This window comes from Protopterus annectens, chromosome 1.part0 (genome assembly GCF_019279795.1).
Source record: "Protopterus annectens isolate FY-2018-M chromosome 1.part0, PAN1.0, whole genome shotgun sequence".
In the NCBI taxonomy this organism is placed as follows: domain Eukaryota; kingdom Metazoa; phylum Chordata; order Ceratodontiformes; family Protopteridae; genus Protopterus; species Protopterus annectens.
In genome coordinates this window covers 466,522,628-466,537,051 of record NC_056725.1, presented here as the reverse complement: position 1 = coordinate 466,537,051, position 14,424 = coordinate 466,522,628, and the positions used below count along the sequence as shown (strand labels likewise).

The 14,424-nt window shown below is 40.8% G+C and overlaps 1 protein-coding gene across 2 annotated transcripts in view; it reads left to right on the top strand.

The window, feature by feature from the left end:
* Positions 1-14,424, top strand: part of KDM5C (lysine demethylase 5C) — a gene marked incomplete at its 5' end in the record, with an annotated part of 2,556,543 nt that overhangs the window by 367,982 nt on the left and 2,174,137 nt on the right. For both annotated transcript variants that reach the window (XM_044060510.1, XM_044060501.1), the window contains 1 exon segment: positions 8,824-8,982. In XM_044060510.1, the coding sequence (XP_043916445.1) occupies positions 8,824-8,982 (159 nt within the window).

The window sequence follows — 14,424 nt, the reverse complement described above, 5'->3', positions numbered from 1 at the left end:
GATCCCCTTTGAATGACACCAGAGTTTAAGCCAATTGTTAAAGCTGATCATCTTATCTCTGTATTGTGGCATCATTCTTGGTGAAGTCTAGGATACTGCTCAGGGTCAGGGTCAAACCTGCCTGGGCTACATAATCAGAGAGCTCCTCAATGTCTCTTTTCATGTAGTCCAAGGAGGTACGTCTCAGGTCGTTTACACCAGCGTGGACAATGACTGAGTCGTATTTGTACCTGCTGTTGAGAGACCTGAGTGCATGCGTTATGTGGCGGATTCTAGCGCCCGACAGGCAGCTTACTGTGACCTTCTCCTTACTCAGTCTGGTGAGCGGGACGTCAGTGTGTCTGACTATGGAGTCACCATTGACTAGTGTGTCTGGCATTGTGTTTGGCCTTAAGGGCTGTGACTGTTTGACACTCTGACTGTGAGGTCTATGTGTTGCAGGTGTTGTGTTCTGAGGTGGTGGTTGTTTGGGTGTCTGCTTTGGTGGCCTCTGCTGTTTTGGTAGATTTTTGATCAGAGCCTCCGAGTATGTCTTTGTGTGTTTATGTTTATGATTTGAGGTTGAGATGGTACTATGTGAGACTGGGTCTATATTGTGTGTGTGGTAACCTTTTTCCTCCGGACTGGTCTTGCCAGTCCTATGTTGAGAGAGCTCAGCCTCCAGTTTGGCCGTATAGTTGCATCTCTCGCATGTATTTGTGTTTTGTGGGAGGAGGAGAGGGTTGTAACATTGCCTCAATATTCCCAGGTTCACCAGCTGAGCAGGAGAGGACACTAGCAACTGATCCTCGACATGCTAGAAGGACTAGACAAAAAACTTTAAAAGAGATTCCGGGGGACGTGGGTGACCGAGAAAATGGGGGTTTGCCTTTTTGGGGTGCTATCTATAAGAGTGCCGTATCAAGGTAATAAGTACTGTAGGAGCAAGTGCTAGGTTTAACAGATAGAGAATTGTCTACTTGGAGTCAAGTAGAGATGATCTTTTTAGTTATAGGATATGCTGATTAGATCTGTAGTATAGTTCGAGGAAGGTAGTTTTAAGGGAAAATTTGAAGAGTGGACTTTAGGTAGCCCGAATAGTTTAAACCTGCTTAACTGGCGCTGCCCTAGTGTGCAACGGTAGCAACTCCGCGCTAAATCGGGCTAAATCAAGGCTAATGCGCTAAAGCTGCTTTATAGCAGGGGCTGGAAAAGACAGGAAATGACCCAAAATGGCCAATAAACTACAAGTTACTGCCTTAAACCACTCCTCTGAGGACAAACAGGCAGCTCAGTACTCCCTACTCCCACTTGTGAGTAAAGAAACTACCCCTTGACCAAACAAGGAAAATGGAGAAAACAGGAACCAAGACAAAGCCCAGGGATCAGCAAAATCTGATCACTGGAACAAACTATTAGGAAAGTATGGAAAACAAGAGTATTTTTTTTTGTTTTTTTTTCAAGTTTTTTTCAGATAGGCAGAAAATACAATAAATGCTGTGTTTTTCGACTGAATGCTATCAAAAGCTAGTACACTTGAGTGTATTAGCCTGTTGTTTAACTTTTAAGCAAAACTTAAACAAGCAAGTTCAATAAACAATTCAAGCTATTAAAACAGTAAAAACAGGTAATAGCAGAATAAAACAGGCAGAAATAGCAATCGAAAGGCTTAAAAAAAATGCAGAAAAAAATACTTAGAATCTGGAAAGTATATATTTATATATATATATATATATATATATATATATATATATATATATATTTATATTTATATTTATATATATATATATATATATTTCTATTTATATTTATATATAAATTTATATATATATATTTATATATATATATTTATATATATATATATATATTTATATATATATATATTTATATATATATATATATATTTATATATATATATATTTATATATATATATATTTATATATATTTATATATATTTATATATATATTTATATATATAAATAAAATGTGTGTATGTGTATAGGTTCATAGGTAGGTACTAGGCTATCTGCCCGAAGGCATTTATAAGCCTAGCCAGAATGTCTCTGCTTTTTTCCGCCCCCTTAGATTGGTTCCCATTGCCTCTATCCAGCAGAGCCACTGAAGTGGTTCCTGGGGTAAACTTTGTTTCCCATCCACTCATCAAGGTTTCTTTTGAAGAACGTTAGCAAGGAGCTCTGCCTAATGTAGATTGGGATCTTGTTCCAAAGCATGGGAAATCTCTGGGACAGGAATCTATCCCTCCAGCACATCCTGGTTATTGTTGTGGTGAGGTTTAGATCCCTAGAGCGTGAGGCTTGAGGTGATAAGGTTTTCTTTAGGTGGAGCATGTCCATCAATTCTGGGTTAGACATGGGCTTGTATGTCAGGCAGCGATCACCTCTGAGTAGGCGGTATGCAACCGAGTACAGCTGGAGTTTCTTCAGTCGAGCTGCATAGGGCATCTGTTTGAGGCCAGTGATCCCCTTGGTGAAGTACTTCTGTGGTCTTTCCAGCTGTTGCAGGTGTCTTGTTAAGGTACATCCCTAATTGGGCGTTGTACTCTCTGATGGGTCTGATGAGTAGAGGGGCACAATGACCTCTTTTGATCTGGATGAGAACCCTTTTGTGATTAGGTGGGCCACATAGAAGGATTTTCTAACCACTTTGGCAATGTGATCATCAAAGGTGAGATTACTATCTACTTGGGTCCCCAGATCCCTTATTACGCCTTCCATATTTAGGGGACTACCATCTATGTGGTAGTTTGTAGATACTTTGTTTTTTTCAAAGGGGATGACTATGCACTTTTTGGCATTTAGGTTATGGTCATAATTTTGACACCAGGTATCCGTTTCAGACACCCTTTTGGAGGATGTTTATCTCAGCCCGGAGAGTCAGTTATAGCCCCTAGTTTGCAGTCGTCTCCGAACTTTGTCAGCCATAGTCCTCCTGTGCATGCCTGTACCTCTGAGAAGTATATGCCGAACAGAAGGGGTCCTAGAACTGAGCCCTGTGGAATGCCACTTGTAACCAGTTTAGAGTCGGACCTAGCTCCCACAACTCTCACCATGTGGGTTCTGTCCATGAGCCAGTTGGCAACCCATCTTGTGACGTAGGGATTTATGTTCAGGCTGATGAGCTTGTCTGTAATACCAGAATGGGGAATAGTGTAGAATGCCTTAGCGAGGTCTAGGTAGGCTGTGTGTGTACCACCTTTCCCCTTGTCTATAGCCTTGGTAACTGTCTCAAAGAAGTCCACCAGGTTTAGAAGGCATGATCTGCCCTTAACAAAGCTGAACTGGGTAGGGTCCAGTGTTTGGAGGTTCCCAATGTCTCTGTTAATGAGTTCCATGATGATGCACTCCATAGCCCTGCAGACCAAGCTAGTCAGGCTTATAAGGCGATAGTTCCCGTGGTCTGTTGTGGCTCCACCTTTGTGGAGCGGAATAACCGTTGCTGTGCGCCACTCTATGGGTACGTAGCCTGTGGAGAGGCTGAGTTTGAACAGTGTGTTTAGGTGAGGGGTTAGGTTAGTCTTTGAGCTCGTGTAGGATGCAGCCTGGGACACCATCCGGTCCCATTGATGCTGTGTTTTTGGCTTTGGAGAGGGCTGTTTTAACCTGAGTGTCTGTGATTTCAGGGACTCTATATTCTTCTGGTATGGTTATGGGCCCTTTTGGGGGTGAGAGGGGGGGGTGAAGTTTGCGCTGAACCTGTCTGCCAGGATGTTGGCGATATCGGTCGGTTCAGTATATTTTGTGCCATTCTGCACTAACTCTGAGCAGATCTGAGCATTGCCACTGAGATTCTTGACATAGCTAAAGAATGCCTTGTGGTTATCTTTTGAGTCCTTGGCAATTTTTCTTTCAAAGCTCGCCTTGGATGATTTAATGAGGGATCGCAGTTTCTTGCTGATACTGATCAGAGATGTCTTCCCTTCTTGGGATTTTACTCTTTTCTGTACTAGTTTCCTCCGTTTAATGTATAGCTTGTTTTATGGCAGGAGTCCACCAGACTGGTTTCCTTGTCTTGGAGGAGTGAGTCTTGGGTTTGCTTGGGACGGCACAATCCATGCATTCTTGTAGGTGCCCATAGAAAGCATTAGTAAAGGAATTTGCAGCTTGGACAGCGTTATCCTTCAGCATGGGGGCTTTGAAACTTTCCACCTCAGTCTTGAGTAATGTAAAGTTTGCTTTTGAAAGGTTTTTCATGGTGGTTTTCTTGTCTGGGGGTGGAGGCGGAATGTAGATATCCGAAGTGATTTGTTTATGGTCAGATCTAATCAGTGAGGGGTTGACCTCTGGTGTGGAACCGTGTTGGTGAATGGCGTTTGAGTTTATAAATTCTAGGAAATGTTGGGCAAGGGAGGTAGTACTTGTGTAGTTCTCCCAGTTAATGTTTGGGTGTTTGGTAGGACCTTTATTTCCCAGCATTTCCAGAAACGCGGAATGGGGGTCCTGGGACATGGTGGGTGATCTGTAGCAAGCTACAATTTGAATTGCAGTTTTGCCCATTGTTAGTTGCACATGGATGATCTCTGAAGCATCGTGCTGTGCCACTAACCTGGAGGTGTGGGTATCCTTGATGAATATGGATACGCCCCTGCCTTTTGAATTTCGGTTTGGGTTCTGTGGGTGAAATGTATGGTATGAGTCGTAGCCAGGTAGTGCTGGGGTGCTCTCTGGAGCCTTAAACCAGGTTTCTGTTACTGCACATATATCAATTTTCTCCATACTGAGGAGTGCCTCAAGTGCGTGTATTTTGAGGTTTAGACTTCTGACATTGAGTAGCATTACCCTCAGTTTTTTTACTTGTGCTATTTATGGCAGTGTGTTTGTCTTTTGAGCCTTGCCTAAAATAGGCACTATGGAGGTGACAAGAGCCTTGGCCAGTATTCGAAAGCCTAAGGGTGACAATTGCAAGCTATCTCTAGCGAAGGAGCGTGGCTTGTCGAGCATGTCATTCCAGGCAGACAGACACTGGATCCCCTTGGAATGATACCAGAAACTTAGCCAATTGTTGAAATCAAGAATTTTTTTCTTTATACCATGGTATAATTCTTGGTGAGGACAGGATGCTACTTAGGGTCAGGGTCATACCTGTCTGGGCTACGTGATCAGAAAGCTCTTCCATGTCTCTCTTCATGTAGTCCAGGGAGGTACGGCTCAGGTCATTCACACCAACATGGACAATGACAGTCATATTTGTATTTGTTCTGGAGTGACCTGAGTGCTTGTGTTATGTGGCAGATCCTGGCACCAGACAGGCAGCTTACAGTAACCTTCTCCTTATTCAGCGTAGTGAGTGGAACGTCAGTGTGCCTGACTATAAAGCCACCTATTACTAGTATGTTGGGTGTTATTTTGCCTTAAGGGCTGTGATTGCATGGCACACTGGTTTTGTGAAGTATGTGTTTAATGGTTTGTGTTGGGGGGGTGGAGGTTGTTTGGATGTTTGCTTTGAGGTCTCTGTTGGTTTTGCAGATTTTTATTTAGAGCCTCCGAGTATGTTTTCATGTATTTGTGTGTTTTTTGCCGGTGCTGGTTTAATGGGTCTGTGTGAGACTGGTGGTGGGATGCGAGTATTTCCCTTCTCCTCTTGACTGTCTGATCCAGTCTTGGGTTGAGAGAGCTTAGCCTCCGGTCTGGCTGTATGATTGCATCTCTCGCATGTATTAGTGTTTGGTGGTAGGAGGAGGGGGTTGTCTGTGTACATGAGGCAGTTGTAACATTGCCTCAAAATGCCCAGATTCACGAGTTGGACTGGAGAGTACACCTGAAACTTCCCTTTGGACATGCTTAGATAGGTACAGTGAACTGTTTTACTGGATGGTAGGTAAGGTCGAATAGAGAGCATTGTCCTTCTGTACAGTACAGGTGGGTCTAGTGCTAGGGTGTATTAGTGCTTGCTATAAGTTTTGAGCAAGTGCCGGGCTGAGAAATGAATGGCTTGAGTGCTTACGTTGAAAGTTTGTCTAGTTCCAAGGGAAAAAGTTGGAGAGGAGAATTTGTGGAGCCGGGAATAGATTTACCTGTAGCTAACCAGCGCTGCCCGGCATGCAAAACCGGTGGTAATATGGTATTTATAGCAGGGAAATGAAAGAAAGAGAAATTAGCCCAAAATGGCCAATAAACTTCTAATTTCTGGGCTGAAATCACTCCTCCAGGGACAGATAGGCTGCTCAAAGCTCCCCTCTCTCTCTCTCTCTCTCTCAGGTGAACAGAGAAACTTCCTTCTATCCAAGTTAAGGTATATATATATATATATATATATATATATATATATATATATATTTACATATATATATATATTTACATATATATATATATTTATATATATATATATATATATATATATATATATATATATATTTATATATATATATATATATATATATATATATATATATATATATATATATATATATATATATATATATATATATACATATATATATATATATATATATATACATATATATATATATATATTTATATATATATATATATATATGTATATATTTATATATATATATATATATATTTATATACATATATATATATATATATATATATATATATATATACATATATATATTTATATACATATATATATATATATATTTATATATATATATATATTTATATACATATATATATATATATATATATTTATATACATATATATATATATATATATATATATTTATATACATATATATATATATATATATATATATATATATTTATATACATATATATATATATATATATATATTTATATATATATATATATATATATTTATATACATATATATATATATATATTTATATACATATATATATATATTTATATACATATATATATATATATATATATATATATATATATATATATATATATATATATATATATACATATATATATATATATATATATATATATATATTTATATATATATATATATATATATATATTTATATCTATATTTATATTTATATCTATATATCTATATATCTGTGTATATATATATATATATCTATATTATATATATATATATCTATATCTGTATATCTATATATTATATATATATATCTATCTCTCTATATATATATATCTATATATATATATAGATATATATATTTTTTTTCCCCAGAAAATAAAGCAGGTACACTCAAAAAAAAACACTTTAAATGCACAGAAAAGGATACTTGTTATATATCGCAGATCAGAGTTGTAGTCAATGCCCCTAGTAATAAAGTAGATGCAGTAAAAGCAGATGAATAAAGTGCAATATATATATATATATATATATATATATATATATATATATATATATAAAACAATAGAAAATGAGCAAACTGATTTAAACAAGTTACCCAATTAACCAGAAAAAAGCTCAAAACTGAGCCTTGTTCCAGCAGTCTTCAATCAGACAAGTTCTGCCTGCACACTCCTGCTACTAGGGTGCAGAGGAACCTTCTCCAAAAAAAGATGGCGTGGATCCAGTGCTCAAGTTATACAAACAAAGCTAGATTCAGCAGGCCTGAATCTGGTCTGTGCTACAGCAACAAGGCACACCAATTTCAGAAAGAAACAGTTCAAATAAGCAGGCACAATAAGCCTGTGACGAGAAATTCCCAGCTCAGAAGGGCAGAATCCATCCTCTCCTCCCACAAGAGTGCAGACCACAGACCTTCTTAATGTAACAACTTCTATCCTCTTATAACTGGCCTGAAGCCCAAGTGCCAGAACTAATACACTTTTAGAATAGCAGACACTGGGCCTTCAATCAGCAATTCCAAGCTTAGAAGGATGTAAGCTACCTGTCCTGCCACAACAGTGCAGACCACAAACCACCTTAATGTGAAACGGCCTGTATGAAGCCCAAGTGCTTGAAACAAAAGACTTAGAATAACAGTTGCAATTTAATCAGGCTACTACCAAGCAGCAATAAATGCAGCAAAATAATTAAAATTGAATACTTTAAAGAAAAGCAAAATAAAGTAGGAGGAAACACAAATACAGTAAAAGCAGATGAATAAAGCTCAAATTGTTTTTTATTTATTTTTTTTTTTTTTTTTTTTAGTGCAAGGAGAGAGGAAGCAAGAACCTAAGTGGGCTGGCCTTTTCAAATCTTCTCTCTGTATTAAGTAGAGTGAGCACTAGACTCCGAATATGATCTCACTGTACTCTAAGTGAGCAAATGAGATGGACCCAGGAGAACTGTTCTAATACAGACTTAACAGGAGGGCAAGCAATCCCAGAGCCACCAACACAGGAACAGGGAGCGAAGGTGGGGAACTAACTGCAGAGAGACACACACAGCACACTGTTCAGAAACACAATTAGGAAACAGAAAAAATGAAAATACAATATTTTTAAAACTGCAAGTTTGTACTTAACAGAAGACTAAAATATACTACTGCAAGTTTCACTTAACTTCAGCTTCTAATGCATATGTTTGTAGCCAAGCAAGTCTCTCAGGAGTTGAGCATAAAAAAAAAATTTTTTTGTTTGAGAGGAGTCATGGAAGTTTTCTGATCTAACAACTTCTATCCTCTTATTCTAAAGTGCAGTGTATTTTTGCTATACACTTGTGTTAAGAATATTAGGTTAATCACAAACACCGCTGTACAGTGATGAAGCTAAGCTGCCTTGTACATCAGGTGGCAACCAGAGTGATAATGACATTTGCTGCCTATTAGTTTCTTTTGGTTGGATACCATGTTTTCGGCTGTCCTACATCATTTAAAGCTAAGTCCCACCTCTTTAACATTTGCTAAGTATTACATCCACGTAAGTACTAGCTGTTTGCTTAAAATATTTGTTATTTTTTTCAGGCAGAGTTCTTCGTATGCCGAATATGCGCCCGAAGTGATGATGATGACAAACTGTTGGCGTGTTTTGTTTGCAATGATAGTTATCGTATATATTGTCTCCTTCCACCTCTCCCTGAAATTCCCAGAACAGTATGGCGGTGCCCAAAGTGTGTTGTTGAGGTAAGTGACCCTAAAATGTTTTAGGGGGGCCTTCTTCATTTTGCTTCTGGGTTAGTTAATGCTGCTTCTTACTTAAGATTAAAAATGTTAGGTTTGAAAAGAGATAATTTCGGTTTGATTTACATTTACTGATGTTGTGAAACGCTCTAACTGGCAAGATAACTATCACACAGCATGTATGCTAGAGGGTTGATGGAGTGTTGTCACAAAGATAACCTTGGTTTGTGAGGAAACATAAAATGATGTCGGCTGCACATGGACCTCTTTTCTGCTACTGACTTGAATTTGCAGATGTAGGCAGTTGACAGCACTGCTAGATATACTGTAGTTCATTAAATGTAGATGGTGGTGGTTGTGTCGCAGAGCTTTCATTAGAAACTACACTGGTATTTTTAGTAGCTTTACATCTTCACTTAAAGAAGGTGACTAAGGACAGCTAGTTGTTCTCGCGAAAACAATTATCTGTAGTCTTTGACAAGATTAACCCTGTTTTGTCGCATTGCAGTACATGCAGGAACACCTTTATACTTGTGAAGGTTTTTCAGTGATTGTTTAGATTAATTAAAGAATGAAGTTTGTATAGCTACTGAGGTCTTCTGTTTGGCTACTTTTAATAGAAATGTAAAGTTTATGTAGTTGATTTGGAAACACTGTAGTGTGTGTGTGTATTTTATTTGTCATTTGAGATGAGTCATGGAAGGCAGAACATAAAAAAATGTCTATTAGCAGGTTACTCATCACTGTTTAAGACCAGTCTGGTCAGACTGACTTCATAAATACTGCGTAAGCTTTCCTAATGGGCGGTAGTCTAGAGGTTTAAAATAAACCACAGCTGAAGTGCTGCCTTTTGTAGTGGGAACCTTATTTGGCAGCAATGCAAGTTTATTTTTATGCACACAGCAGGTAATTGGTAAACTGCTAGCAGTCATGATGGGCACCGGGAAATTCTCTTTGTTGTAGGAGTTATACTTGCAGTAAAATAGGGATAGAAAATGAGGCTCTTATTTGACAGTAGCTATAACTGCCTAATCTTAATGATATTTCTCATAGCAAGCAACTTTACAAAGAAGTACCATTTTTGTTTCTTACAAATAAGCTTGGTCCACCTGTTAAGATGCAACTTTTAAAAAGTTACTTTTATACAAAGTCCTAAAACACTGCCCTTACCCACCTTTCACCACATTGGATTCTCTCTCTCTTTATTAGCATCATACTTAGCGCAGCTCAGCCTTTTGCACAGATGAGTGGTAGTCCCCTTGTGTTTCTTTGTAACAGCACAAAACATGTTTTCTGACATCTTTGTAGGCACTGACTTTTGCTGCTTGAAATTTGTTGGTTAAACTATTGGGTCACATTTAAAAGTTCACTAGTGCTGGTGAAGTTCTTCGTGTTTCACTGTTGCAGTCATCACACTTGGGTTATCTGCCTGCAGGTAGTCCTCAGTCGGCCCGAATACCAGAGACTTAGTATTTCTGTGTTGGATGCTGTCACTCCAGGACTGACTTTAGGTCATCAGGGGTATAAAAACAGGCAGCTGACACCATTGCATGAGTCTTTCTTGCCGAGGAGCCTGAAGCAGTTTGCAAGTGCCGGTCGGCCGCTACCCGAGTTTTCATTTACGAATTGAATCATCGTCTTCTAAAGCTAAGTACCCTGTTGGGATCCTTTTTTCTTGCTCTAACCAATGTCAGAAAAGTTAATAGTTGTCTTGCCTGTAGAAAGCAAATACCACACCGAGATTTTCATTCTTACTGCGTCACCTGTCTAGGCCCCAGAACACGACGTATCTTGCTGTCAGTTTTGTGCCTTCGTCATTGGGCCCTTATTGTTGCTAGTCCGCCAGTTCACCGGTACTCAGTGAGGCACTTTCGTAGCCTCTGATGCCCATCAGTGGATTCGCAGGCCTCCAACCTGTTCGGAGTCCGGTACGCAGCGAGACTCTTCGACTATGGAACCGGCGGATGTCTCTACCTTGGATGGGTCCGGAGCCGCTGACGACCAAAGTGCATGCACCTGCTCCCTTGCCACAAAATAAAATGCTTAGAATGGCAGAAAACCTTGTTATGCTGATTAGGTTCCCCTGCTAAGAGAAAAAGGGACCAGTCCCCAGCAGCTTCAACAGACCAAGAGTCCGATGACTCTGAGGTTTCTGATTATGAGGACATGCCCTTATCTGCTTATGAGGATTCTGATGCAGAGGAATCCATTCCCTCTGCCTCTCCTCCAGAGGATTTCTCTTTTGGTGAAACTTTACATACTTTGAGAGCATTTCCACTGGGAATACCAAGACTATCGTCAGTCCAAAAAGAGACACGGAGAATTTCTAGACTTGCCACAACACAGGCCTTTAGTAATACCACCAGTCCCTGGAAGTTGTTGATGTCTTTATGGAATCCAGTCTTACTCCTGATACTTTACCCCCTGCCCCTAGGAAATCAGACAGGTACTACAGAGTACCTGACTCTCAAATTTCTTTTCAAAAGTCCTTTTGCTGACTCAGAGATAATTTCCCAGGGGCCTAAAGCTATCAAGGCAACTACAGCTAAGAATCTCACCCCTTCGGACAGGGATTCCAGAGCTTTGTACATATGGGGTAAGAAAGTATATAGCTCTACAGCTCTTGCCATTAGGGCTTTGAATTGTCAGTTTCACATGCTGAAGTACCAATAACATATTATGGAACTTGTTAAGCAAAAAATAGCTACCTTTACAGACTGCAGAAAATAAAGAATTGCAAGAGCTTATGCATTCTGCAAGCCAAGTCAGCAAGCATACATTGCAGTGTGGCTTTGATGCCTAGAAGCATCTTGCAGGGCAGCAGTCACTGGTTCTGCACTGAGAAGGCATGCTTGGCTTAAAGAGCTGACCTTGCCAGATCATGTCAAATCCAAGTTACTAAACACACCTTTGAACAAGGACAATCTGTTTGGCACCAAAGCAGAAGAGGTTCTTAAAAAGATGGAATAAAGCTAAATCTATGCAGACAGTCAAAGAATTATTGCAAGTACAGTCTCCTAGATTCAGTAGGCATTACCCCTCGAAACAATGGTCCTTTCCAACCCCCTCAAGGCCATCTCAAACTAGACCTAGGGGAAACTGACCCCCCCCCCCCCAGATTACAGTCTCAGGGTGTGCAGAGATGTAAGCAATGGAGTGCCTCCACCTCTAAAGCGATCCCCTTACGGCAAGAATTCCCAATGACTTCTCAACTCCACCCCCTTCCTTTGCTCAACTGCTTGTGCCCCTAGGAGGAAAACTTGCCCTTGATGAAAAAAACTGGATTCCCAACACCAAAGACAGATGGGTCCTCAACATTGTATCCCAGGGGTACAAATTTTACTTTCATTCACTGCCAACCCCAAAAGGGTTCCCAGACCTCCCTCTAAACCAGTGGGCAGAAGCTCAAGACCAAGTCCAATCCCTGCTCTGTCTAAAGGCAATTCAACCGGTTCCTACAGAACAGATAGGTCAAGGATTCTATTCCAGACTTTTCCTGGTACCCAGTAAAGAGGGCACTTGGCACCCAATCATAGATCTTTCAATTCTCAGCACCTTCCTGGTGGTACCAAAATTCAAAATGCTCACCCTGCGGCAGCTTCTACCTATGCCAGCCAAAGATGCCTGGTTAGTCACCCTAGACCTAAAAGAAGCCTATCTGCACATCCCTATAAAGGAGTCATGCAGAAAATATCTACGCTTCAGTGCAGGATCTCTGCATTATCAGATCTCTGCACTTACCTTTGGCTTATCCACTGCTCCCAGAGTATACACAAAATGCTTGGCTCCAGCCATTGCTTACTGCAGACAGCAAAATATTCAAATTTACCCATACTTGGACTAATCCATGATTCAGGCAGGCAGGAGATGCTGTTGCAGCACCTGACATTTCTAAACAAACCTACTAACCTCCCTGGGGTACACCATCAACGAAAAGAAATCAAAACTAGTCCCTAGTCAAAAGATTGTATTCCTGTGAGCAAGCTTGGACACAGCATTCCAGATGGCATTCCTCACTCCAGAAGAACAAGCCTATCTAACAGGCTGTTTTGCTCAAATGGCCACCAGAACCCAGCTATCTGCAAGGAAAATCCTGCATGCCCTAGTGTTCATGGCCTCATGCATCCTACTAATTCCATATACCAGACTGCATATGAGGAAACTTCAATGGTTCTTAAAAGTCTTTGTTGCCAACATTCTCAGGACCTTAAAACTGTCATTCCCATAATACCCTGTCCAGGGACAGAGTTTCTTTGGTGGGCAGCAGCATGCAACCACAAGGGACTGCCCTTTACCCAACTTCATGCCACCCAGACCCTAACCACAGACGCATCGGACTATGCCTGGGTGGCACACATGGATGGCAAGTGCATTCAGGGCCACTGGAGCCCAAGTCAAATGCATCTGCACATCAACCAGAAAGAGATGCTAGCTGTGCAGCACACTCTGACAGCTTTCAGATCCCTACTGTTACCAGGACGCCTGCTAATAAAAACAGACAACATCACAGTTATGTGGTACATCAACAAGTAGGGGGAACCCACTCTGCAGGCTAGCCATGGCCCTGTGGAACACTGCCTTGGACATGCAGGTACATCTGCAAGCTCAATTCTTGCCAGGCAAACAAAACTCACTGGCAGACGATTTAAGCAGAAATCTCCTAGACCCACACGAGTGGCAACTAGAGGCCACGCACCTTCAACCTTCTGATTCAGAAATGGGGGACACCAGAGGTGGATCTCTTTGCCTCCCCATGCAATCCCAGCTCAGAAGATTCTGCACCAGGACACTTCACAGCATGGCCTGGAGAGTGGATGCCCTATCCTTCCAGTGAGTAAATCTCTCAATCTATGCCTTCCCCCTCTGCCCCTCCTCTCAAGAGTATTGCTCAAGATACGACAGGACATACCAAGGAAAATTCTCATTGCCCCGGACTGGTCACGCCAACACTGGTACCCACTCCTGTGAAGCCTGTCACCGGTGCCACTCTGGCACCTACACCCAGAACCCAACCCTGCTCTCTCAGCAGGGGAGACAGATCTTGCATTCGCAACTGCAAACCCTAAATCTTGCAGCCTGGCTTATTCCTTGAATTCTCCCCCAGTAACCAGGCTAAGCAAGCAGGTACTGGATGTCATCCTTGAACGCGGAAGCCCCAGGGCAAGGAAATCCTATGCTGACAAGTGGAAAAGGTGCTGCTCCTTGATTCAGTCTAAAGGAGAGAACACAACTCTGCCCTCCCTGCCTCTAATCCTGGATTACCTAGCAGATCTACTCCACAGAGGCCTATCCTTCTCCTCCATTAAGATCCATGCCTCTGCCATTTCGGCTCATTACAACACTGAGCCACCTCTCTTCTCTCTCTCCCTCTTATCAAACAGTTCCTGAGAGGGGCAAACAACTTAAGGCCACCAAGGAGAGCACCCACCCCTGCTTGGGACCTTA